The sequence below is a fragment of the Eschscholzia californica genome, unplaced genomic scaffold (genome assembly GCF_041429995.1).
Source record: "Eschscholzia californica isolate CP2 unplaced genomic scaffold, dmEscCali1.0.p SCAF_2, whole genome shotgun sequence".
Taxonomy (NCBI): Eukaryota; Viridiplantae; Streptophyta; class Magnoliopsida; order Ranunculales; family Papaveraceae; genus Eschscholzia; species Eschscholzia californica.
The window spans coordinates 54828199-54853548 of NW_028238309.1; the positions used below are offsets into that span (position 1 = coordinate 54828199).

Here is a 25350-nt window from a genome sequence, read left to right on the forward strand (position 1 = left end):
CCATATGTCAGATGAATATGATATAGTCCACACTAGATAATTCATTAATATTTGGAGGTAATTGAATCATCTCAACTGAGACTTGTACAAGATCATCTGCCATATGAATCTCAATATGTTACGTGATTTTGATCATTTTCATGAAAAAAAAAAGTGATTTTGATCAATGAAGTCAACTGTGGTGTTGGGACTCACACCCCAGGTTTTACGACTACTGCCATGCTCTTCTTACTCATCGTGGCTTGTTGCTCACCACGACCGACGAGGTCGTGCACTTCAGCACCATCCATTTTTGAGTTAGTTGATTCGGTAGGTGAATTGTTACTCAGTGCAATATGAATACTCAGTATGTTAAGTGATTTTGATAATGAAAAGAATAATGAAAATTTTGAACTAAGTCATGAACTAAGTTTTTTTTTTGTTGAAAAAGTTATGAACTAAGTTAGAAAAGAATAATGAAAATTTTGTAAAACCAATAATTTATTCAATAATCCATATCCAAAATATACTTATTATCTAATAATTGTATGGTTAATTAAGCTAGAATTCCATCCTAATAAGAGAATAAAACCTATCTGATCTTCACAAAAATAGAAACACTGTACTCACCTAAATTATTAGCATGTTTTCTATTCATAATGAAAATTGCATAATTTAACATATTTGATCTTTACTAAACTAACTAACAAAAACTTTAAAAAAAATTACAAGGGGGATTAATTAGCAACAAAATTAGGAGAACAAAATAGCTTAATCAATAATCAAACTCTAGTTGTGAAGCTTGGGTAATATTGTTTTTCTCACCTTCATTAGCATTATGAAACTTTGTTTGATGATCACTAAAACCACCCGAAACATTGGTCTCCGGGGATTCAGGGCGGTTTTCCGTCAATCCCAAGCTGTTTTCCGGCCCTTCGGAGGGTAAAACTAGTCTTCCTTGATTATATAAACTGTTCAATTGATGAAAATAAGGACATGTTTTGGAGTCTAAAGATCTCTTCTTATTTGTATCTTTAGTTTTCCTAAAATACTTGTTAATATTCTCCCATTTCTCTTTGCACTTTTTTGCACTTCTTTTATAACCTAATTCCAACATCCCTTGTGAAATCCTCTCCCATAGTGGACCTTTTGTGTTCTCTTTATCTTCACCACCATTACTACAAAGATTGCACCTCAAATTGATCAATGAGTAAACTTCATCTCTTGGCCATCTCTTACCATTTTCTTGGTCTCTATCATTGGTTGATATAGAACTAGGGTTATAGTCTTGTGAAACTACAACTTCAGTAGATGAAGAAGTGACATCTTCATTGCTTGTAATAAGAGAAATAGGGTTTTCACTAGCTAGGTCTAAATGAGATAAGTTGGGTTGTTTTGGATTCTTTTTAGTACAAGAACTAGGTTTTTTGGCTGAAGTGGGTAATCTTGGTCTGGTTTGGGTGGGTACCCTAGTAAGAGAATTTTGGTTATGTTTTGATAGAAGTGTTGAAGATGATGTATTTGAAGGATTTAGTTCTGTTTTTGTGATATCTTCAGTTTTCAGTACTACTAGTTCTTGATTTTGATCAGATGATGATGAGAACTTCTTTAAGAACTCAATTAGTTTAGTCTCTCTATCACATGCAATGGCTTGTTCTTGTGCCCTAATTTCAATTTCTTTGTTAATTCTATCCATCTCTTTCTTCTTCCAAGCTTCCTCCCTTGCAACCCTTTCTTCTTCTTTTCTTTCCATGTCTTGTAATAGCTTCTTATGGAGTTCTTCTTGTTGGATCATAATCTTGTTCACAATCTCTTCACAAACACCTTTCAATAATTCAAGTTTATCTTGTCTTTTCCTTTTCCTTGTATTTACTTGTTTTTTCACCAAACTTTGTTTTTTTACTAAAAATGGGTTCTCTAAAGTTTCATTATCTCTTAAATTCTTCTCCAAGGTTAAACCCATGTTTTTCTCTCCTTGATCAGTTCTTGATATCTCTTTATCATCTTCAAGTGAGGTAGTTTTAGGGTTTTGATGATCTTCAAAAAGTGCTTCAAGCTCACTAAATGACCTATAATTCTTAGTATCATAACTAGTATTATCATGACAGTATTGATTCATCTCTTCAAATTTTTCCTTGCAATTCTCAGCACTTCTCTTGAATCCAAGCTCTCCAAGTTTCCTGATTTTAAAATAACATCAAAAAGAAGAATTAATCATGATTTTGGATTGGTTTTTTCACTTATAATTTTCTATTTTATATACTAAGTTCCATATATGTTGGTTCATCAAAAAAGAAGAACCAAAAGTAGTAAAATCTTTACCAATGATTGCTATAGCTAGACATTTTTCTTTTGTTTTAGTGTCTAATTAGAAATGAGTAAGTTGTATATTACCTTGAGACATGATCCCAAATGAAATCTGAAAACCCATTACCCACACTAGATCTGATTCTTAAAAGTGCATGTACTTCTTCTTTACCCCATGGATCCACCATTTCATAAACAGATCTAACTCTGAAAACCCTTTCTTCTTTTTCTTCTTCTTCTCTAGTTTCTATATGATTGTGAATATCCTTTGAAGTAGTACTACTAGATTGTTGGTGAAGTTGATGAAGATGAGATTGGAAAAGTTGTTGATGATGATGAGAAAGTGAATGAGGAGGGTCAATGAAATTAGAGAAAGTAGGATGTGGTAGTGAGATATTATTATTAGGAGGAAAAGATAGTGGTAAATGATGTTGATGATGATGAGGTGAAGTAGTATCACTAGTGGTAGTTCTAGTTGAAGTTATGAATTGGTGAAAATGTTCAGGAATTCCATTAAACATGTTTTTGAGTTAGAGAAAAAGAGATGTTAAAGCAGTGTGAAGGAGGAAGATCTTCTTCTCTTCTTTAATTATTTGTTTGTTTGTTTACCCAAGGAGTGAAGAAGTGAAGAACCCAAAACCAAATTTAACTTTTCTTTTTCTCTTTCTGGATCTCTATCTTTCTTTCCTCACCAAAGGACTTTTTGTCGTTCCTTCTCCTACTAGGCTACTACTACTACTACTACTCTAGAATCCGAGGCTGGCTGGCAATAGGTGGTGGAAGATGCAGCAGATGATGATGTAATAAGGTTGATGAATTAATCAGTAACACGTGAAACATGGAACAGATGGTGGCCCCAATGGCCCAACCTACCTGACACCGAGAAATTCTAGTCATCTCTCTATTTTGGTCTCTCTTAGCCCTCCGCCGACGTGACAACATATCACTTGTGTGTAGTGCAATTGGAGAGAGAGTGGCGATAAAATATACTCCAGTGATATGTCGCAACATCAGCGAAGGGTTGGGGAAGAGACCAAATGGAAGGATGGATATAATTTTTGCCATTGGTATTATCTCCATAAAATCATGGGTTAATTCAGTTTCAGACCCTAATTTCAGACCAATTTGTCGTCTCGACCCACATAAAAGTCCGACAGTTCAATTTAGCTCCCAAGAGCAAAATATTTTCAATTTTTCCGAAAATACCCTTTAGTGTCAAAATGTAATTTATTCAATGACTGCAAAAACACTTCGTCTCTACTTATTTTTGCCACTTCATCCCATATCTCGTTTACCAAATATTTCCGTCTCTCCACCTCACCCTTCTTTTCCGGCAGTAGGTTGTTCAATCGATAAACTTCGATCGGCGACCTTCGACCTTAACTTTTTAAAATTTCTTCTTCCACTCTTCCATCATCTTCCTATCTTCAACTTCTCACTCTCTTCTTCTCCGCTATTCTCTCTCCCATCCCTCTTAGGCGGGGGGGGGGGGGGGGGGGGGGGGGGGGGCTCCCCCTCAAAGATTTGGTTTCCAAATGAAACAAGAGATGTGGTAACCAGACGAAATCAAATATGGTTTCGTCATGGTCCGGAAACCAGACAATACTATACCTCTCTAGCAAAGCAACATTCGCCGATGAGAGAAGAAGATAAGAAGAAAAGAGAGATAACGAAGGAAAAAGAGGGGGGAAAAGAAGAAAAAAAAAAGTTTTTTTTTTTTGTTGAAACTTGCCGACCGCAAGTTTATCGACAGACTGACATACTATCGCAGAAGAAGAGTAAGGGAGAAATTAGGTGGAGATATGGGATAAAGTGAGGAGAAAATGAGAGATGATGTGGACATTAATATTCTTACATTTATGAGATAATTCTATTTGCGTGTTGCCAAAATGGCTAGCCTGTGGGTCTATATCTACACTTTTTTTTTGATACATCGATACGATGCGATAAGCATGATAACCGACGAAACTAAATGGCCTAAAGCCCGACGATATTAAATGACCTAAAGCACGACGAATTAGATGCCTAGCATAAAGATCACAAAAATTATCTTATTTATTCCCAAGTTCAATATTCCTGGATTTGCACTTCAATGGAATCGAACTTGAGACTCTCCGTCTCGGGGAATAGATGCACTTCCCAACTAGGGTCCCCATTGGTGGCTATGTTTGCACCTCATGGAACTAAACTATTTCAATTTTCAATTAAAATGCAGGCTATCACACACAATCATGTCAGGGGAGAGACAGCTCTTCCATGCATCTCCATTGATGAACCATACGTGCAGTATAGAAAGATGGGGGTAGGTGTGGGGTTAATAAACAACTGTCCAGTCAGATCTGAACAAACGGACACATCACATTTAAGGGTTCAGTGGGGACAGCTCCAAATTTCCTCACAGCAAGAAAGATCCTCCCCACCATTCCAAACCCCAAAATATCATGCCTTCCTCTCTCCCTCTCTCTCACTACTTTCTCACTCTATTTTCTTTCTTATTTGGTGCCCTAATTTGCTAGCCCAAGGGATCACTTTCGATTTGAAGGCCACATTACAAACTTATGTCTAAATACAGTGAAAAGGAATTGCATAATAACAGTGTCAGCTGAAGTTATAATAAAATCGGGATGTTATCAATGGCTCGTAACAACTAACGTAGATCGTAGTCGATTTCTCAGAGAAAAAAAATCTGTGAAAAAACAGTTACAATAAAAGCGATAAAAGGCATTTGTTATAGGTGTTTTTTGAAAGAAAACTTAAAACTTATTTAGCGGAAAAACCCGATATGATTAAACAAAACATCTGACAACATGTAACAGAAAACAAATATACGTTCATACAGTAACAATACCAATTTTCCGGCTTTAGCGAAAAAAAACAGTTGTTATATCAATTTTGAAATATATGTGTACAACTACATAAAGAGAGAACAGCCGAAATTCATAGAAGTTATTGGGCAAGAGTCTGCCCTCCTAATGACAGGAAGACACTAGAAGCCTATAATTTCGTGCTATATTCTTTCAATCAACTGGAAACGAATTTCAAGTCTAAGATTCCTACGAGGAAGTTACAAACAGAGTTTGGCGATCCTGAAAATTTGATTAATTACAGGTCTTATGATTGAAGCCCTAAAGGAAAGAGGAGTTCATTAGCTAACATGGTTAGCATTGGTCGAAAAAGGCAGGTTCATATTTGCTCAAACTAGAGATCAAACTATAAATATGGGTTTACAAACTTGTCACAAAGCCAACCAAAGACGCGTTCGGCAAAAATATAAAACAATTAGAGGAAAGAAACCTCGGAAACATTTAAGAGTTTACACGCAAAACTATAACAGTAAGTTCACAAGTTTGAATTACCTTTCTCATGTGGCAATCAACTCCAAAAATATTCTCGCATTTGTTCCTATACGCTCAGGGAACAAATCAATTGCCTCAGGAGATAAAAACTCCGACACTATCTGGACTTCATCGACCCTTAGTGGGTTGTTATGAAGTCCCTCCCCTTTAAGGGATGTCATTTGTTTGAACCTCTCTACTGGATTTTGAAATCGGATTATTTGAAAAGACGGGGAAGGAGTTCATGGGCACTCACATCCACAACCTCTGGATTCCTGAAATTATAAACCATCAAAGTCAAAGACATTTAATCCGGCGATTTTCGTGTTGAAAAGAATTGAAATATTAACATCAAAAACCACTGCATTAGAGAATCTGTAACAACTAAGAATACTTTAGGTGACCACATACCTAACACAAATTCCTGTAATAAATTAAGAACTGCAATTTGAGGTCAGGTCCAAGTAGGTAGGAAAAAAGAGGGTTACCTGCAAAGTGTTCTTCCTTTTTCAGTCGAACTAGGAACAAACCATAGTTTCCTCAAGGAAGGCAACTCAAGTTGAACAAAGAAGCCATCACTTTGCCCGTGCTTCCACTTCCGTGACCCTTGTCCTTTCCAGACCTAATATGCAGACATTCTCATGTTATAAGATAATGTTGGTTCCAAACCACATTTAACAATCTAAGAATTTTTCATGTTAAAATATGATTCGTAACACCCAACATAACAAAGCTAGCTGGTCTGAAACTATGATTTTGGCAGGTTTCTATCAGTTCAAGTAACAAACTACTTTTCATGTCGAAAAATCTCAAACGAAGAGTAGATCATCTATAGAAGAATGATTGGAAGTACTAACAGAAATATAGAGAACTAAAAATAACATAATAAGGGGAGAAGGAAAAATAACACAAAAATTATCTAAATATGAAGCTTTGAGGAAATAAGCAGAGTATGCTAGAACCAGTTATCCTAAAACTTCAAAATTTTCAATTTATCTTTAAATCAATAACATCTAATAGATTCCTCCTTTTCTTTTTTAAGTAAGAAATGTATTCATGTTCACATATAAGGAAACTCCTGTGTCACTATTGCCAGGAAAACTTTTGATGTACAATTTATCAGCTGGCAGGAATTTCGGTGGTTTCTAGCCATTTACATGGGCTGTCTTCTTTTATTTTACTTTTTTCCTTTTCTTCTGGTTTTTTGCAGGATTTTATGCAGTCTTTATTCTATAGTACAAAATTCTTCCTCTTTCCATGCAAAACAACTGACAGAGAAATGAATGGCTTAGGTTTTTGTGAGAAGATAAGAATATAAGATGATATAAGTTTACCTGTGGGTATGATATAATATTCTTGGGCACCACTAAACAAGCTGCATTTGAGAAAGATTCTTCAGCATACTGCCTTAGAAATGGAAAACAACTGCTGTGTGTCTGAGGAGATTCAAATGCCTGGTATGAGAAATAAATCAAAAGCAAGCCGTTAAAAGCTTGCACAGGAAAAGCTATCCAACAAGTGGAGAGTATATAGGAGGGGTGAGATTGAGAGCATATTCATTAATCGGTAGGAATTGGAATAGTTGTTCGCCATGAGGCCAGGAAAAGGAACAGATTTCAGAAAACTAATCATATAAAAATTTGGGAAGGAAGTTTAAATCCAACCTACTGAAGTAAATAACACTAGAGGCTATGATACCTTGTCAATGTTGACAGCTGGAGCATACTTCTCTTTGTCTGTCTTTTCTTTATCAAGAAGGAAATAAACTCTCGCATCCACTTTATCGGTTTCGTGCCATGATTTAATTGCCATCTCCATGGTCTCAACAACAAAAGAGAAGATTTCCTTCGAACATTCATCAGCTCCATACTTTTCCGACTGTAAAGAGAAAAGCTCAAGTTAACCCTACTTCCTTCAAGAATCCACAGAAAACATTTGCTACTCCAACCCTACATGACTAACCTCCTAAACAATATGCGAAAAAAGAAATAGACTCAGCACATGTTTGGTGTCTGAAACTGAAACCAAGCTTGACGCACAATTACCTTACCTCTGTATCTATGCTGACATGCAAAAGACATCTCTGAAAAAGCATAGTTAGATGCTTGATATACATTTCATTTTAATACTATACAATTTATGGTATAGGAAAAGTACTCTTACACAGAGGTATTAATATATTATAATTTTCATTTTTCTTTTCTTCTGATAAATTGCATGTGATTGATAAAAGACAATAACTCTATGAATGTCAGACCATTCCAATGCAACATATTGTCATACTATGTAGTTGGTCTCCGTCTCGATCTCGGTCCGGCAAAGGCCGAGACCGAGACGAGACCGAGACGAACCGAGATTCTCGGCCGAGACAGAAAGTGTAGCTATTAGCTAATGGCCTACTACTAAGGCATAAAATAAATTCTAATCTACTAAAATTAGGTTCTTGTGTTCTTTACTTCTATATTAGTTCTTAATTCTAGTTTTTACTACTTATTCTAACTTAATAATTGTATAAATAAATCCTAATCTACTAAAATTTTGAAAATTTCTAAAGAATTTTCAAAGTTTCTACAAGGCATAAAACCTAAAAATTCTATGTAGTATTATTGCTATTTATATTAGATTCATTGGTAATACAGTAAGTACTTAAGATTTAAGAACATAATTAATAGTAGTACACAATTAGGTCTAAGGGTTTTCCAAGAAAAAAGTTCCAAACGCTTAGATATTACTGTCTCGGTTTCGGGTTGTCTGGGGTGAGTTTCGCCGAGAATCTCGGCCAAACCCTAACTCGGGGTCTCGGCCGAGTCTCGTCTCGGGAGAAGGCCGAGACCGAGACGAGACCCGAGATTCTCGGCCGTCTCGGCCGAGACCAACCACATAGTTGTCATATACTCCTACAAAATGAATTAACAACTTTCGAAAGAAGCCACACTCACGAGTTCTGATTTCAATGGTTCCAAGTGTTTTCCCATATCAATGTTAGATCTAATACTCTCCACTTCTTGTACTCTTTTCTTGTCTCTTGTCAGCTGAGCGAGCCTCTTGATCTTCCTAGACACCTCTGCACTTTGTGGATTGTGCTGTAAAGCTATTTGAAAAGCAGCAGTAGCCTACAATTACGAGAACAGAAGTATTACCAAACATCCAAATCAAGAGTACTTGTTTAGAGAGTTACTATAAAAGAAAAATATCACCTACATCTTCATATCGCTCCATTGCCTCTAATATGCATCCTTTCCTGAAATAGCCCTGTTGATACATCAAAATGGCGAGTTCTTCAGATGAGTAAAGCACTAAAACCAAGAATCTGAACAAGTAGAAGATCGTATACCTTTTCCCATTGGGGGTTTAAGGTGATTGTCATCTCTGCATCAGCAAGAGCTTTGTTCAGCTTAACCAGATGCATAAATGCAGCTGCACGATTGCTGTCAAAATGAAAAAGAAGACCATTAGTCAATGTATGCAATAGACCATTGGTGTAGTCTAACATGGCAGTGTGTATTCGTCATATAGATTGAAGTTTCTCCTGTGAGTTTCTTTAGAAAAAGTGTGTACATGTGGTCCTGTGGTGAGTACTACAATTCTCAGCTGTTTATAGACAGAAACATACTCGTTTCGGTAAACCATATTTATAAGTTACAAACTAATCTGGAACCACACATACACGCCTTTAATATAGGACCATTGGTTGATTTAACTCAATCAGTCAAGACAAGAAATAATTGGCACCTAAATTAGTAGCCATCCTCTTGATCGTAGAATTTAAGTCAGAAATGAGGTGGGTAATATAAATTCCACGTAAACATGAAGATTTATGAAGTATTGAAGTTCGGGAAACTAATACTTGGATAGGAAAGGCATGTAATTCAGTGCAGACTCTCCAAAGAATTCAAAGAGACTAAGGTGGGTAGATAAAGTCTACTAAAAACTTGAAGGTTATATTAACCCAGAGCTAATCGGGAGGCCCGTTAATAACAAATATCGAGCCTCGCAGTTCTTTGATTGTTTTCTTATCGATTGGTTTCAAAAAGTAACTCATTTCTGTTCCTTGCTCACACACTAATGACATCGCCAACATCGAGCATTTATAGTTCAACTAAAGGGCATTATCAAATCACAAGGTATCCAACTGAGCATTAGTTGTGGCCTCGTAAAATATACCAACTACTTTGGAACACTCTCTAGTAGTTAACAAAATGCTCTCCTCCACCATCTTCTTCACTATACTCTCAAACAAACAGTCAAATATGTGGTTAAATCGAAGCTTGATGGGTATAGATCAAGGTTTAGTTGATGATCAGCAAAGAATAAGCAAACAATCCAGGACTCATGTTTATATTTGGGTATATATGCATCATTAAATCTTGCACAAATATGAACAATCAACAGCTTGGCATTTTCAGAAACACTTGGTAGGCAACCCACATCTTGATACTAATTTTAAAGAACAATCACAAGTAATACAGAGATAAAGTTATCAAATTTACACAAATTAAATCATTCAAGTTCCTAAGATTAAGAAGAAACTGGATTCAAAATATAAAGAGAAACCTGTAAAGAGTGGCATTAGATGGATCTTTCTTAATGGCTTGAGTATAAATAGCAGCAGCTTTGAGATAATTTCCAGCTTTGAAGAATTCATTTCCTTGTTCTTTTAAACTTTCTCCACCACCCGATGTACCTGCTGCTGATTGAACTTTTTCCGCCATTTTTGGTTGTATTTTTAGTTTCTAGGGTTTTTATGACGATTTTGGAGTTCTTTAGAACCTGCCCAAGTATCAAGATGGAACCAGTGACTTGAATCTGACTGGTTCAGAATAAAGAGCACGCACAAGAAATAACTAAAGAGTGGTGTTGGACAAACACTGCCCCATTCTCAATAGGCCTCGTTTGGGTCTAAACTCTAAACATTATTTCGTGGCTGCCCATCAAATAGTTTAAAGGCTCCATAGTTGTTTGTATTTTTCACAGTGATGATAGGGCAACCGAAACGTTGGTGTCTATCACACATCGCTCGCGAGAGTATCTAGAGTCTATTGAGGCAATGTTGATAACAACTTGAACTGAGATGTAACTACTAACGCTCATCCTGTTTCATCAAGATGGAGAAAGTGGCGTGAACCCAACCGTCTGATTAGAATTCACGCCAACTTCGCGACCACTTTTTCAGTGGCTTGAAGCCTTGAACATTTTCCTATCTTTTTGACCAAGTGGTAGTTTGCTATCATAGTAACCTGAACTGGAAATAATACCCTTTCTAGGTAAGATGTCAGTTACCGAGTCGAAATTAATATTGTATTCTGATGTAATATCTTTGTGTCATACCATTAATGTATGTCCCTTTAAGGCTTTAATTATAGGTGTCCTTCAGTTATGTATTTGTTTCAACTTTTAAAATGCACTGGTGTCTTGTAATATATCAAGCATGTATCTGTCAAAAAATACTACACAGATTTTTGTGGTGTCCATGCAAAATTCAAAAAATAATGTGCGATTTCGACTGACATCCACGACTTTTACATTAATCAAAATTTACTCTCTCCCTTACTCACCTAGAACAAGCTTAACTAAATTATAAGAACAAACCCAAGTAGTCTATGAGGTCCTTCATCAAAAAAAAAAAAAAGTAGTCTATGAGGTCACCATATTCACAAATGGTACCTCTTCAAACTCAAATTACATCCAAGAATTCTCCTTAAGGGGGAAGTTGGCATATGGAATCCTCCCTACTGAGGACACTTTGTCCAACTATTTAGAGGCATCTCCCCAACATCTCCTTTGTGCAACATAGATCCTGTTAAAATGCCTAGTTATTAGAGCACTCTTATTTGCTTTATCCGGCTCCTTTAGATAAAACCACTCTTACTCAAACTCATTCAGAGACTAGCTAGTTTGATCATCTCCTGAAATTTGATGCCAAAAATGGTACCTCTAGATCATTCACCACCAAAGAGATGCTAATAGCTACTGCTTTCTGGCACACATGGAAAACTAGATGCGAAATCATTTGTTGGACGAACACAAATGAACACCTTAATCTTACATAACATCAAAAACTTTATGCACTCAAGCTGGAGCGTCATTTCATTCTCGTAAAAGGAGTGAGTGCACTGCAAGAGCAGACAAGTTGCTTCGTCGCCTTGTACCGGTGGCTGGCTAATATAATAAGGTTGAGTCTGTCTGATAAATGGGAAGCCATCGGCTTTGCCTTCCTCAACCTACGTCAAGTACACGGGCCATGGCAACAACAGCAATGAAAATACTACCCAGTGGGTTTAAAAAAATCAATTATCATGTATTCTTTGTAAGAAGCTCACTTCTTCCCTCTACGGCTATTGCTGATCATAATTTTGCTGTTCATGACATCAATGTAATGAACATATTTGAAAATGAATAGATGTTATTGTTGTTTTTAAAAAAACGTTCACGACAACTACCACTCTTCTGAAAGGAGCAGGAGACACTTCTTGTCATTCGACTGGAAGACTTGATTAAATTAAGCCAGCACTATAAGAAGGCATACTTATTACACATTAAGTTGACCCATAAACATCATGCCACACAATCTTATAAATCTTCATTTGCATATTGAGTCATTTAAACAAACACATCTTGTCATAAAAAAGTCACATTTCAAAGCCCAAAAATTTATAACCTCTTAAAAGGGCTCAAGCCTGATAAGTATTACACAAAAATCATAGGATCATTACATGTAAATAGAGAGGCCAGTTTTCAATACAAATAGGCAAAACTTATATGAAGATCACTTGCCCTAAATCGAACCGATCTTCGTAAGCCCAACCAGTACACAGGTCAGATTCTCTGCACAGTCCTTCAGGAATGATCTGTCAGAGTTTAAAAGTTAATTGTCAAGTGACTCTACCACTTAAAAAAGAAATCCAATCAGAGAAACAATATTTGTTTTGAGTTTTAGTCGAGCAAAATCAGGATATGTTGATATTGGCATCATAAATTCGCTAAATTATTCGGAAATTTGAGTCTTTCAGGAGGAATGGAGAAAGAACATACGTAATAAGTTGACCCGGATCAAGAAATGATCGAAAAACAGGCAGAAATCGAGGTAGCATTAAAGAACTCATACTGAACTTGCATGAAATACATGGAAAATGGGGAAAGATTGAAACGAAATGAATGACAACGAAGGAGTATATTTTCTATTACCTCGCTACTGGTTAGACGATAACCAAATATCTAAGTAAAGGCAGCTTAACCAATCATCGCACGCTTTCTGCCTCTCAACCGTACTGCCAAAAGATTTAGGGACAGAGAGAAATAAGAACATAGTACAAGCAGTGGGACTTTATAATAAACTTGGAAGAACCCGAAGGACAAGGAGAAAAGTGTGCCTTGAGCTAACTTGTTGAAGGTGGAAGACCATTGCTTTGTCGATTTCCTATACGAAGTGAGTATCCGGTCCATCTAATTCAAGATAAAGGAACAATAAGGACTAATTCTACATGGAGAATCATTAAACAAATAGAATTTGGCTTACCACATTTCCGCATGATGAGTGCATCGAAAGCAAAGCTCTCTCAAGTACATATAAGTCAACTGCTTTATCTTCGGGAAGAGTAGACGTGAAACTCAAACCAAAGTCAATAATGACCTAAAAAGTCAAACAGGTAAAGAAGGTTAAGTAGGTCTCAGAATGAAGATGATCCAATTACCATTTGATCAACCTGAAATTTCTTACCAGCTGATTAGTCTCTTTTCGAAGTAACATATTTGATGTGGTGAGGTCCCCATGAATTAGACTACCGTCATGTAATTTTGCAATTGCCACGCCAATTTGTTTTGCAAAATCGTTCATTTGTTCCTCGATAATACCGTGTAAACCAAAGTTTAATAGCACATCTTTAACCATTTGCCCCTCCACATATTCGAATGTTAGACTGTGCTTGACAGGATCAACAGCGTAGAGTACAGGAGTGTTAACCCCAAGTCCTCTTGCTTTGTTCATGCATCGAGCTTCCTGCAACGGAAATTGCCATTTGCCACTATGAATTACCACAAGCTCAAGCAACTTCAATTTTGGTAACCCATCTATAAACTAGGCAAACGAAATCAAAATGAAAATGAAGCAAATACCCCTTCTAGAACAATCTATAGTGTCAGTGGTTTCCATTCTACTTCGGGGGTAGTCAGTCAAATGGGGACGAGCGATTAGCAATGACATTAGCAATGAGTACTTGGCAAGCAATAGGGATTGCCCGACCATATGTTTTTTACTAATATAGTAAAACAAAATATTTCTTTGTTATATGTCTAATGATTTACCATAACTAATGCAAAAGAATCGAAATTCTAGTTAGATTGACCGAAGGACTACATCAGTACATCACCACATAATGATAAGACTAATTATAAGCATTAACTAGACTCATTAGCTAAAACTAGCAGAATATCAACATTTCTCAGATAAATTTAACATTACACTACTCTATGAGTACAGTTCGAAGAAAAATCACAAAATCAGATGATTATTGATTACTTTCTGAAACGGGTGGCTCACTCCCTCCTAGTTAACTCAGTGTATTGCGAGAGTGCCCAGGTATTCAAGGAATATCAAGTAGTACTTAATGAACTTTTAAGCACATAGCACCCAAGGTCCAAAGGATGCACAAGAAAAGTATAAAAACAACGAGTTTCTTTATTTCCTTATGCTTTTCTATTTAGTTAGAGGCTAAATTCTTTACAAGAAAAAAAAAACCAACCGCATTCAAGCGTTTGAGAGTCAATTTTTGATCCAGAGAAGGATGTCTGTACTTCTTCGAGAAACGTTCCTTGATAATTGACCTCCTTCCCATAAATGTCGACTCAAACACTCTCTGCAAGAGTGAACAGTAAAAAACATTATCAGCCAGGCCGCATTGTTGTGGATCAAATTTCGATCTTATGAGAGAAAAGTTGTACTCTTACAGCTTCTGCCCCCTGCTTCAACAAAACGAGGGAACCATCTACTTTATCCTGTGAGGCATCCATGACCAAGAGCTTGATGTGGCTGTAACAGTAGGAAGTTTAACTTCAATTACAGGAATGTATTAGAAAAGGTGTGGAAGTAGTAGTCTAAAATAACATATTGCGCAATTATTAGTAAAGATGCTCGAAAATCAACTTTTCTCCATGTGTAAGAATGGTGCTAAAGTAAGGATATTTTGTTTCTGAAACACTTCGAATTTTGAGGATCCGAAAAAACTCAGTTTTGTGTAAGAATACTTTTGAACAACACCAAATACAGCATTTGAAACGATAAAAATAGCTCTCCGTGGATTTACCATCTGAAATGGTTTCATTGGTTATTTGGGAACTCACATAACTATCACTAACTAAGAAACTACAAAAGACAAATATGGTCCTGAAAGGAAGAAAAAATTTGCACCACAACATTTATACGGGAAAACAAATAGTACATAGCTAGTGCAGAATCAGTTAATCCACATGTTTAATAAAAAAAAAAACATTGATTGTCTACAATAATAACTAATAACCAAACCACTGCCATTAAAACAAGGCAAGTTTATTTAGTAAATTAGATCCGCGGGGACTTGTTCATCATCAACTGACCGCAATCGGAATCGCTTCGAGAACGTATCTAATTCTTACGTAAGTGATCAATTCATCAACAAAAAGTTGGAATCATCTAGTGCCACGTAATTTTGACCAGTAAAGGAACAACTGAATAACTGAACGATTGAAACACCAAGTATTTATCATCCAAGTTTTAAATAGCAAAATTACACTGTCCCGTATCATAGATCTCTAAAATACATAGAGAGAACGCCCTTAAATAAATCCAGGCTACACAATACCAGAAACCCAAGAACCCAATGACTACTCATCATCGACGAATTCACTCTGAAGATTAACATGATTGCTAGAGCATTTAGCAGATTGATTTCCACTTCTTGCCTGTACCATCAAACTGTGAATCTTTTGTTTTGCATCTTCCATGTTCTTCCTCTCAAGCTCCTTCACCAACATATCGTATGTGCTGGATCTAGGACAAAATCCCTTCAACACCATTTCCTCGAAAAACAAGCAAGCATGTTCCACTTTTCCATTCTTGCATAGTCCTTGCACCAAAAGAGTATAGGTTCCAAGTTCAAGGCTGACATCTTTTTTAAACATATCATTTAGTAAATAGAAAAGAACCCTAGTCATTTTCTTTCGACAACACATCTTCAATAAAGGAGCATACGTTTTAAGATCAGGTATACAGAGGTTCTCTTCCATTTGGAATAGTAGCTTTAGAGCGTTTTCTTCTTCTGAATGCTCACAAGCAGAGGAAATCATGGTATTATATGTTGTTATATCGGGTTTGTTTCCGCTCTTAGACATCTCCTCATATATATTACGAGCATCATGAAGCTGACCTGATTTACTGAAGATGTAAATCAAGGAGTTATAGAAGGAAGTATCGGGAACACAACCATTATTTTTCATTCTCTCGTAAATATCTAGAGCCTCCTTAACTTCTTTGGCCTTTCCCAAAGAATGCATCACGATAGTATAAGTCACAGTATTCGGAGGACACCCTTTTGCCTGCATCTCGTCAAGAACAGCGTCAACTTTACGGAAATCCTTTTCTCTACAGTATGCCTCAACAAAATTAGTGTAAGAAATAACAGAAGGACAAAACCCATGTTTCTCCATCTCTACCATAGTCGAACGAGCATTGTCGAGTTTTCTAGCTTTGCACCATCCATGAATTAAGATATTAAAAGTATGAGAATCAGGAGCTATCTCATTCTTGAACTCCAAAAACGCTTCATCTGCATGTTCGACACTTCGCTCCTTGCACAACGTATCCAAGAGTAAATTCATCGCCGAAGTATCTCTGCTTAAACCAAAATTTTCTATTTCACGGAACGTCCTTATTGCTTCAGTCCATCTACCAGATCCAGCCAGTCTTCTCAATATCTTAGTCATTGTTGTTAATGAAAACAAACCTCCCAATTGAACCATCTCCTCTACTAATTCCCACATGATATCAAATTGTTTTGTTCTTCCAAGAATATCAACCATCATATCATAAGAATCAGCAACATGTTTACAGCCCATTTTCTTTTCAGCCCATCTAAAGAAACCGAAAGCTGAGATCGAATCATTGCTAAATCTCCTCAATACTTTGTCAAGCAAGCTCTTTGAGACATCAACATCGCAATGACCCAACGCTTTAATAACTTCGTCATACGACACAAAAGTTCCCTTTAATATTTTGCTGATCTTATCAACATCACTATCCAAAATCTCATTAGGTGCATTCCTAACAGTTAAAAACCCAGTCTGAACCTTTTGGTTACTAACCCATTTCTCAAATACAGGAAGCACAAAATCATCTTCAGATTCAGGAAGCACAAGGTTACTATCTTGGGGGAATTTAACCCAGTCAGGAAGTTCAGGTGACTCAGTCTTGTTACAAAAACCCTTGTTACTGGCTAAATTACATATACTCAAAGTTCTTCTTACTTCAAAATGTGTAAAAATCTTAAAAGATTTAAACTTTATTAACATCTTAGATAAACCCAAGTTGCAAAAACCAATAAGTATGAATTAAACTTAGATGACAACAAGAATCATGAAAAAAAAAAAACTGGGTATCAGTTGTTTGTGATTAAAATTAAAGAAGAAGGGGTGAAATAGAGAAACCTGTAAAGAGATTCTACTAACTCGCTTGAATGCAAATAGTAGCAGCTTTGATATTGTGAAGTAATTTGATTTCTTCAGTTTTGAAACTTTCTCCACCTTCTGATGCTGCCGCTGGCGCTGCCGGTTGAACTTTTACCGCCACTTCTTAATTTACTTTAGGGTTTGCACGGAAGTCGAATTCGAACCTGACAAAGAAAATTGTTTTTAATAACTAGAAGTTCATATAATGAGACATTGTTTAGGAGAGTGTCTCAAGACAGCCCTAAGCTGATGGTGGACAAATATCACTACCTGCTAAATTTAGGTCGTCGCAGATGGTATCAGAGTCGACTACAACTCGTATCGAAATTCGGGGATGTAATAATCACATCTCGCTAAGAAGAGCATTTGAAGTTCGACCTACAGGTGAGTGCTCGATAATCTAAATAACAATTCAAAGTTGATATAAAAAATATCAAATTACTTTTTATCAATCCAATACGAACTAAATTCAGACGGTCCAATATCTATTGATGGGTGTATTGGTACCGAACGATGTTGTGCCCATAGACTTGATCGTGCTTCTCATACTTCAGTGTTGGTTTCTCACATACTCCAAATCTCGAAAATGAAACTAAAGTTTCCAGAGCACCGCCAAATCCATACCACTTCAACCTAAAAAAGGCAACGAAAATGATTTGGGGACTTCCGCCTGTACTCTCTAGCATACCTTATTGTTGAGTTGACTAATAAGACAAGGACTATTTTAGTTTTTGCAGAGCCTGAAAATAAGGTGAAAAGACTAAAACATGGCCTAAGGGTATTGGAACCTAAACACATGTACATAGATTTTTTTTTCAATGGTACCGCCTTATTCATAGTTTGTTTGTTTTTTTGATAAACATCCTTATTCATAGTTTGTTGCATATCTAAGAGACAACCTCTGAAACACCAAACTCGACCTAAAAGTATATATATGACAACTCATAGAGAACAGAATGTTGTTTTTTCTGTTTTCACTCCCTTAATAAAGGGGAAATGCTTGGCTATAAAAGGGTTGACTCTTGATCATTTTTAAGAACTCCATCTTTCCAATTTGTAGAGACTTGTACAATCCAAGAAATGGACTCAAAGAAGAATATGGTAATGTGGGTGGTGATGTTGGTGTTGGTCATGTCCGGAGGTTGGTTGGGGAAAGTAGAAGGTGGTATAATATGCTACCGGAGGTGTCTAAGTGATTGTTTGAATAGAGGTGAACTGACTATACGTATGTGCAAATATTCATGTGCTGTGAAATGTTTTAATCACTCCGGAGCAATGAATCAAGAGGGAACTCCTAATCAATTTCATACACCGTCTCCTTATTCTTCGCCTACCCCCGATATTGTCACATATTCTCCTCCTGCTTCAACGGACCCTTTTACCTCTGAGCCTACCCCCGATATTGTCACATATTCTCCTCCTGCTTCCACTGACCCTTTTACCTCTGAGCCTACCCCTGATATTGTCACATATTCTCCTCCTGCTTCCACTGACCCTTTTACCTCTGAGGCCCGAAACTAATCACTATATATTGATTTTGAACCATCATTATTATGTTTTTTTTTTATCTCTCTCGAACAAAATTATGACATACGAACCTAATGTATTTAGTTTGTCTCTCTTTAGTTGTCTTGTTCTTGAGTTGTAAAACCAACATTGTATCCCTGTAATTTAATGAAAATTTGGAAATAGATGAGCAAGGGTTTGAGAATATTGCATTAGAGAAAAATGTGATGTATTTTGCCAAAGTTGGAGGGTTTTACTTATTTTGTATACGCCTCTGAGGTGAATCTTCGAAATGTTAGGAACTAACTAATGAGGAATGAGGATGACTCTTCAAAATGGTATTTCAGATAAAGATATGAAAGCAACGCTAATGTACATTGCATCTCGGGTTGTACTGCTAGATGTAGTCATTTGGGGAGCGTAAAAAAACTAAGATGAAAATTACAATTAGAATAACGGAAGTGCTAGAATTACAAAAGATTTTGACAAAAGAAGTTGCACAGCTGATGTGGCGATTGTGATATTCATCTCTCAACGCTCCAGATTTAGTCAAAATTTCAATCCACAACCGCCACATCAGCTGGACAAACTTCTTTTATCAAAATCCTTTGTGATTTTAGCATTTTCCTTAAAATAAACAATCGTAGAGAACAATAAAATAATAAATTAATTCATTGATCAAACACGATGAACAATGGAAGGACGACCCCCTTTTATGGAATTCAACTAGAAGTGCAGATGAAATGTCCTCAAGCAAAAGATGATTAACAGTTAACACATCTTTTCTGTTTATTTTAAGGTAACTAAGTAAACCTATTGCTTTAATAACCTATAAACAACTAAAGCTGAAATTCTAAATATATCTTGGTAGATGTCCTAAAAGCAATTACATAAAAAATCCTAAATATAACCCGATTACGTCCCTTTTGATATTGTTTCAGGCTATCATGGTCGGACCTCCATCACGGCTGATACAGTCAAATTCCTATCCTGAATGCGACCAACAAAAAGCCCATAGTTTTTTTTTTTTTTGAAATCATAAAAAAAAAAACCATAGTTGGAATGCAACTTTGATTTCTCTAGATCAATATTTAGGAGACGCTAAATAAAAGTAAGTAAAGAAAATAAATTCCCATCTAGTGTATTCTTTTGCTTCTTTTAATAACATTTATTAAGTGAAAAGATAGAAAGGTCAAAATTCTTGTTTTTCTAAACGAGCGTAGACCCTTAACCCGTAGTCAGACATTTTGGTAGGAGAAATCCATATTGTGTGCCCATTAGAATATAACGGAACAACACCTATGCTATCCTAAGACAGGCCTGAGGTAATTATTAGGAGACACAAAACTAAAAAATAAATGCCCAATGTAAACTCAAATATGATTTTTTATATTTCCTTCTTTTGATAACATTTATATAACGAGAGAAAATTAAAACTACAAAATATGTTATTGTCTAGCATAGACTCCTCAAAGCATTGTTTGGTTATGACCAATAAGACGAAAGCTTAAATACTTATCAAAATCTTGATTCGTTTGGTTGAAAAAGACTGATTTTTAAGAAAGCTAGAATATAAAGAAAATAAAATAACTCCTTTCTTTCATCATCACCACAATATGTTATTGAAGAAGTTTGTTCCCCTTTAGAATTTGACATAACTTACATTTTCATTTCAAGATTTTGTATTTTAGAAAATTTGACAAAATTTACAATTATTTTTTAATATTTCGTATTACGGAAAATTTGTTAGCTTTCCAAAACGGCGTTCCTAGGTGAAATGGTGTGAACTCCATGGGCTTGGAACCCTCGAGCACGGCCTGCCTAATTCTGAGACGGGTCCCGATCGACACAATTATTTGTAGGGTTAATTTGACATTGACCCCCAATTATTTAGTGATATTAGGACTTCACTCCCAAAATGAAACACACGCGTGATTCGTGACAAAAGTGCCCTTCATCTAATCCTACGGTGAACCTTCATTCTCATGATCAACTGTTGACGAGAAGAATGCTCAATGATCTACTGTTGATCATGAGAAAGAATGCTCATTACCCATCTTTCTTTCTCTCTCTATATATTTTAACTTCTTACCGGTTCTTCCCTACTCTCTCATGACTCTCTCGAATCGATTTTCCTAAATTCTACCAATCTCTTCCAATCCAACACCCACTTTCGGAAAACTCCGTTTTCTTTATCTACGACGCTCTTCATGTTCCTTATCCTACAACTCTTCAACCTCCTCTTCATCATCTTCATCTCCTACCCAGTTACAGTAAATCTTATGTATTCCATGAGGATGATTTTCATGTGAGATTTTGTTAATGAAATCAAGTATAGGTTTTTTTTTTTTTTATCTTGGGTTGGCTTTGAATTTACTTCCCCATACTTCGATATTAAGAATACAATAACAAACTAGAGGAGAAGGAATCTAGAGAGAGAAAATAATGTCATCAGAAATAAGATAGAAGAAAATGGGTAATGGGTTTTAAGGTTAGAGGAAGATGGTATCATCGGTGATGAAATAATGATTTTTTGTTGCTCAATCCCAAATCTACCATTAACCTTGATTACAAGATTCAAAACAACCCATAACAAGAAGATGACACTAGTTTCATGGCAAACACTAACTTTTCAGAATCAACTCAAGAAAGAAACATGCCCGAGAATAAAAACCCTAACCCCTATTTTGCATCCATAGTTTTTTTCCTGATCGCAGGACCTCTGAAGAACAAAACCCCTAACCTCCAAATCATACAAAGTTCTTCCTTGTGTCTTCAAAGCATGAACCGCATCAATGGCTTTCACAATCTTCCTCCTCGCATCTTCAGTATAAGCCACCTCCTCTTCCTACTAATCTTCTAATTGACGGTTTTGTCACGAATCACGCGTGTGTTTCACACGCCAACCATTTAACGAGAAAATGACGGAAAAACACCAATTGGGGGTCAACGCCAGAACACTTATCAGTTTGGGGGCGAAGTCCTTATATCACTAAAAATAATTGGGAGTCAATGTCAAATTAACCCTTATTTGTAAACTAGGACATTTTCGTAGTTTCAGTTAAAATAGGGGTCGAAATTCCTGGCAGCTGGGCGTATAAAGTAAATGAAAATTAGGGTTGAAGTTAGGGTTTTGGTGTTCTTACGGGAGTGTTTTCTTCTATCTTAACCTTTTGAAGCTGATCCAGTACCTCAGCAATCAACAATGGCAGTCGGGTATTGCCCTCTCTCTCTCTCTCACTCTCTCTCTATATCTCTCTCTTCTATAGTTTCTCCCTACTGATCCTATACTATCTCTTCTTTTTTTTGTGTTTTCACAGTAAGAACAAAAGAATCTCCAAAGGGAAGAAAGGAGGAAAGAAGAAAACGTGAGTTTCATCGAAACCTGATTAAAACCCTAGATATTCAAATTCTCAGTTTATAATTCTGCTAAAATACTTCTAAAGTTCAGATCTTTTTGATTAATTTTTGGTATATGTTAATCCAGGGTTGATCCTTTTGCAAAGAAGGATTGGTATGATATCAAGGCCCCATCACTTTTCTCTGTGAGAAATGTGGGAAAAACCCTTGTTTCTCGTACTCAAGGAACCAAGGTTCGTTATTAGTTACCCTATTTTGATTTGATCTACAACTTTGTGTATTGACTGATATTTACAATTTGAGTTGAATATGAATATGATTCAGAAATGTAAATGCTTGTGAATCCACGATTTGGTATTCATGTTTTGCTTTAGAGTAATTCTTTTTTTTTTTTGCTTAAATGTCTTTTCTCTTCAACTAATTTGATATCTAACCTCAAGTCAGATTCAAAAGTTCATTGCATTGAATGGTTCCATCCATCAATGATCATGGATTTGATAATTCTTAAAAAAAAATAATTTTAGATCAATTGTTAATGGAACACAACAAGCATTTGTTTGCTAATTACTGACTTAGTCTTGGTGGTTACGAATTTGAATACTGAAAATTTGTTGTTTTACGACTTAAATGGATTATCTTTGTGAATCATTTTGGATTTATTAACTTTATTTACGAGAGCCAGCCAGGTTCTATTGCTCATGTCCCCTTCCAACAGTTGCACCTTGTCTTGGGGCTTTTATTCATTATTGGAGTAAAGATAATATTTCTATGATTATTGTCAACATAGTGCGCTGACAATGTCGATCATATATTCATCAGAAGTTGTTCTATAATATGTTTCCATAAACTCGTGGACTCAAAATCACTGGTATATTTTGTGTGAAATCCGTTGTCCTTCTAGTTCTAGGAAGATAATAGATGTCAAAAGTTTTGATATTTCACAACCAGTAGACCTTTGTGTTCTATCCAATAGTGAAATCTGAAGAACTTGATAGAGAAGTTGGCATCTCAGAAAGCTTCTTGTATCTGTCATAATTGACTTTAAGATTGCTTTGATGACTAAGTTACTAAATCACTATATATCTGTGGAGTTTCTTATTGTTTTTTGGTGTTCACATCAATCTTTAGACCTTTTTATGAGAATGGAAGGGCAGATAAATGTCAACAGAACAAGATATAGCATATTTATCTTGTGTTTTTCTGATTCTGCTCTTGGGTCAGTGTTTAATATACTTGGTTCAACTTAAACCTGCTGTGCTGCGAATATCCGGACTTCAAGGCAGAGCTCTTGAGTCCGAAAAAAAATTTCTTACTTTTAAGCCCCGGATTTCAGGTCTTAGATTTTCTTGCAAAAAGTTGAATAGTCTTCTGTATATTAGATGCTAATAACTTAAATCTCTACTTTAGGACACTGAGTGATTATGATTGATACAGCCGTGTAATCGGTGTATTGAGTTTCCTGGTTCAATGAGAATTTCTTTAACTTTAAGTGTTGCAACTTTGGTATTTGTTTACTAATTTTATATGTTTTTCCCACTTGCAGATTGCTTCTGAAGGACTCAAGCACCGAGTGTTTGAGGTCTGTTTAGCTGATCTTCAGGGCGATGAGGACCAGTCTTACAGAAAGATGCGACTAAGGGTGGAAGATGTCCAGGGAAAGAATGTCCTCACTAACTTCTGGGTAACGATGCATACCACCTCCCGTAGAAGAAAAATATAAAAAGATTGTGGAATATAATAAATGTTAATCTGATTTTTTTTATTATTTAGGGTATGGATTTCACGACAGACAAGCTGAGATCTCTGGTCCGCAAGTGGCAAACTTTGATCGAGGCTCATGTAGATGTGAAGACAACAGACAACTACACATTGAGAATGTTCTGCATTGGATTCACAAAGAGACGTCCCAACCAGGTCAAGAGGACCTGCTATGCACAATCCAGCCAGATCCGTCAGGTAGGATTGGAGTTCATCACTATATTTTATTGTAGTCTTACTCCCGATGTTACTAGTGATGCATGTAAAGTTACAACTTACTATTTCTAATGTAATTTGAATTAGATTCGCCGAAAGATGACTGAAATCATGGTTAACCAAGCTTCTACCTGTGATCTGAAAGAGTTAGTGGCAAAATTCATCCCAGAAGTCATAGGAAAAGAGATTGAGAAGGCAACATCGGGCATCTATCCCCTTCAAAACGTTTTCGTTAGGAAGGTGAAAATCTTGAAGGCTCCCAAGTTTGATCTTGGAAAGTTGATGGAGGTATGTTTTGTTTTCATATTCTCCCCGTCTTTATTGGAGAATGTTGTAGGTTTACAGTCGAAGGATCACTAGGTTACCTGTTAAAAGTATCTTATCCGATATAAAGGGTAGGATTCTCTAAAAATATTTCAGTTTGATAAGTTTTTATGGAAATGCAGGTTCATGGTGACTACTCGGAAGATGTGGGTGTGAAGGTGGATAGGCCAGCTGAAGAAACCCCAGTGGAGGGAGAGACTGAAGTTGTTGGCGCAGCGTAGAAAGGTTCACATGTCTCATGTTCAATTTTATTTTCCTTCACTGCTTATGTAAGTCTTTTGTTTCGTTAACCTTAAAACATAAAGGTAGGCATTGAGATTTATATATGGATAGAGTTGCTTCGACTTTGATGATCGAAATGTGATTTTGTGGTTTTTATCGGGTTAGGCGCAATAGTTCTTGTATCTTGATCTTCTGTTTCTCTGTTATCCCCTGACTTGCAATGTGCAGTAATTGGTAAAGTCTTAGCAGCCAATATGTGACTGTGACTTGGCTACTTCTATACTAAACAAACTGATTGAAGGTTTCTCTGTCTAGCAGAAACGATGTCTGAGTACTAGAGTCGATTCTTGTTCTCTTGATGAACCAACTGTCAGGCGATATTTGTCGCCGAGTGGAATGAGGGTAGCGGAAATTGCATTTTGTGATAGTATTTGATATGCAGTGTATTGCGAATGGCATACCCTCAACGGAACAAAATAAGTCTTTACGGAAAGACCAAACCAAATTTGTGAAGTATTGAGGTTGCTACTCTTTGTAAACTGTTTCCTTTTTCGTGCCGAATAAGGCTTCAAGGGCTTTGGCACAAAGGGTAGTCTTTAAGGTTGCACCTTGCATCCTTTAGTTTCCGAAGGTGTAGTAGTGAGTTTGA

At 36.3% G+C, this 25350-nt stretch overlaps 5 protein-coding genes across 5 annotated transcripts; 1 reads left to right on the forward strand and 4 right to left on the reverse strand.

Annotated features, from left to right (window-relative positions):
- Positions 1-605: 605 nt before the first annotated feature.
- On the reverse strand, positions 606-4047 carry LOC147559145 (trihelix transcription factor GTL2-like). The gene is made up of 2 exons (XM_086660934.1): positions 2374-4047; positions 606-2159 (listed from the first exon to the last, which is right to left on the reverse strand). Exons 1-2 carry the CDS (start codon positions 2805-2807, stop codon positions 755-757), a joined length of 1839 nt encoding a protein of 612 aa, XP_086517060.1. The 5' UTR covers positions 2808-4047; the 3' UTR covers positions 606-754.
- A 1427-nt stretch (positions 4048-5474) lies between these two features.
- LOC147559146 (uncharacterized) lies at positions 5475-10648 on the reverse strand. Its single transcript, XM_086660935.1, has 8 exons — positions 10176-10648; positions 8956-9049; positions 8823-8873; positions 8561-8734; positions 7320-7499; positions 6956-7075; positions 6110-6243; positions 5475-5896 (listed from the first exon to the last, which is right to left on the reverse strand). Exons 1-8 carry the CDS (start codon positions 10331-10333, stop codon positions 5839-5841), a joined length of 969 nt encoding a protein of 322 aa, XP_086517061.1. The 5' UTR covers positions 10334-10648; the 3' UTR covers positions 5475-5838.
- A 1514-nt stretch (positions 10649-12162) lies between these two features.
- Positions 12163-17923, reverse strand: LOC147559147 (uncharacterized). Its single transcript, XM_086660933.1, has 9 exons — positions 17586-17923; positions 17295-17479; positions 14565-14646; positions 14360-14473; positions 13339-13617; positions 13138-13251; positions 12992-13064; positions 12807-12889; positions 12163-12469 (listed from the first exon to the last, which is right to left on the reverse strand). Exons 3-8 carry the CDS (start codon positions 14625-14627, stop codon positions 12852-12854), a joined length of 681 nt encoding a protein of 226 aa, XP_086517059.1. The 5' UTR covers positions 14628-14646; positions 17295-17479; positions 17586-17923; the 3' UTR covers positions 12163-12469; positions 12807-12851.
- Positions 15008-17258, reverse strand: LOC147559148 (Pentatricopeptide repeat (PPR) superfamily protein). The gene has a single exon (XM_086660932.1). It carries the CDS (start codon positions 17157-17159, stop codon positions 15477-15479), a length of 1683 nt encoding a protein of 560 aa, XP_086517058.1. The 5' UTR covers positions 17160-17258; the 3' UTR covers positions 15008-15476.
- A 3889-nt stretch (positions 17924-21812) lies between the features above and the next one.
- LOC147559149 (small ribosomal subunit protein eS1) lies at positions 21813-24857 on the forward strand. The gene is made up of 7 exons (XM_086660960.1): positions 21813-22037; positions 22142-22189; positions 22309-22414; positions 23725-23862; positions 23952-24137; positions 24243-24443; positions 24602-24857. The coding sequence occupies exons 1-7, from the start codon at positions 22027-22029 to the stop codon at positions 24698-24700; spliced, it is 789 nt and encodes a 262-aa protein (XP_086517086.1). The 5' UTR covers positions 21813-22026; the 3' UTR covers positions 24701-24857.
- Positions 24858-25350: the final 493 nt, after the last annotated feature.

What these genes read in the sequence shown, in the direction of transcription:
- LOC147559145 (XM_086660934.1), bottom strand. Translation starts at nt 2,807, where the DNA reads ATGTTTAATGGAATTCCTGAACATTTTCACCAATTCATAACTTCAACT. An exon ending in ATTTGGGATCATGTCTCAAG is followed by an intron (nt 2,160 to 2,373) that starts GTAATATACAAC and finishes TTTTAAAATCAG; the next exon opens with GAAACTTGGAGAGCTTGGAT.
- LOC147559146 (XM_086660935.1), bottom strand. Translation starts at nt 10,333, where the DNA reads ATGGCGGAAAAAGTTCAATCAGCAGCAGGTACATCGGGTGGTGGAGAA. An exon ending in AACCATTGAAATCAGAACTC is followed by an intron (nt 7,500 to 8,560) that starts GTGAGTGTGGCT and finishes TTCTCTTTACAG; the next exon opens with TCGGAAAAGTATGGAGCTGA. An exon ending in ATATTATATCATACCCACAG is followed by an intron (nt 6,244 to 6,955) that starts GTAAACTTATAT and finishes TCTGCATATTAG; the next exon opens with GTCTGGAAAGGACAAGGGTC.
- LOC147559147 (XM_086660933.1), bottom strand. Translation starts at nt 14,627, where the DNA reads ATGGATGCCTCACAGGATAAAGTAGATGGTTCCCTCGTTTTGTTGAAG. An exon ending in ACTCATCATGCGGAAATGTG is followed by an intron (nt 13,065 to 13,137) that starts GTAAGCCAAATT and finishes ATCTTGAATTAG; the next exon opens with ATGGACCGGATACTCACTTC. An exon ending in CTTCAACAAGTTAGCTCAAG is followed by an intron (nt 12,890 to 12,991) that starts GCACACTTTTCT and finishes ATCTTTTGGCAG; the next exon opens with TACGGTTGAGAGGCAGAAAG.
- LOC147559148 (XM_086660932.1), bottom strand. Translation starts at nt 17,159, where the DNA reads ATGTTAATAAAGTTTAAATCTTTTAAGATTTTTACACATTTTGAAGTA.
- LOC147559149 (XM_086660960.1), top strand. An exon ending in AAAGGAGGAAAGAAGAAAAC is followed by an intron (nt 22,190 to 22,308) that starts GTGAGTTTCATC and finishes ATGTTAATCCAG; the next exon opens with GGTTGATCCTTTTGCAAAGA. An exon ending in ATCTTGGAAAGTTGATGGAG is followed by an intron (nt 24,444 to 24,601) that starts GTATGTTTTGTT and finishes ATGGAAATGCAG; the next exon opens with GTTCATGGTGACTACTCGGA.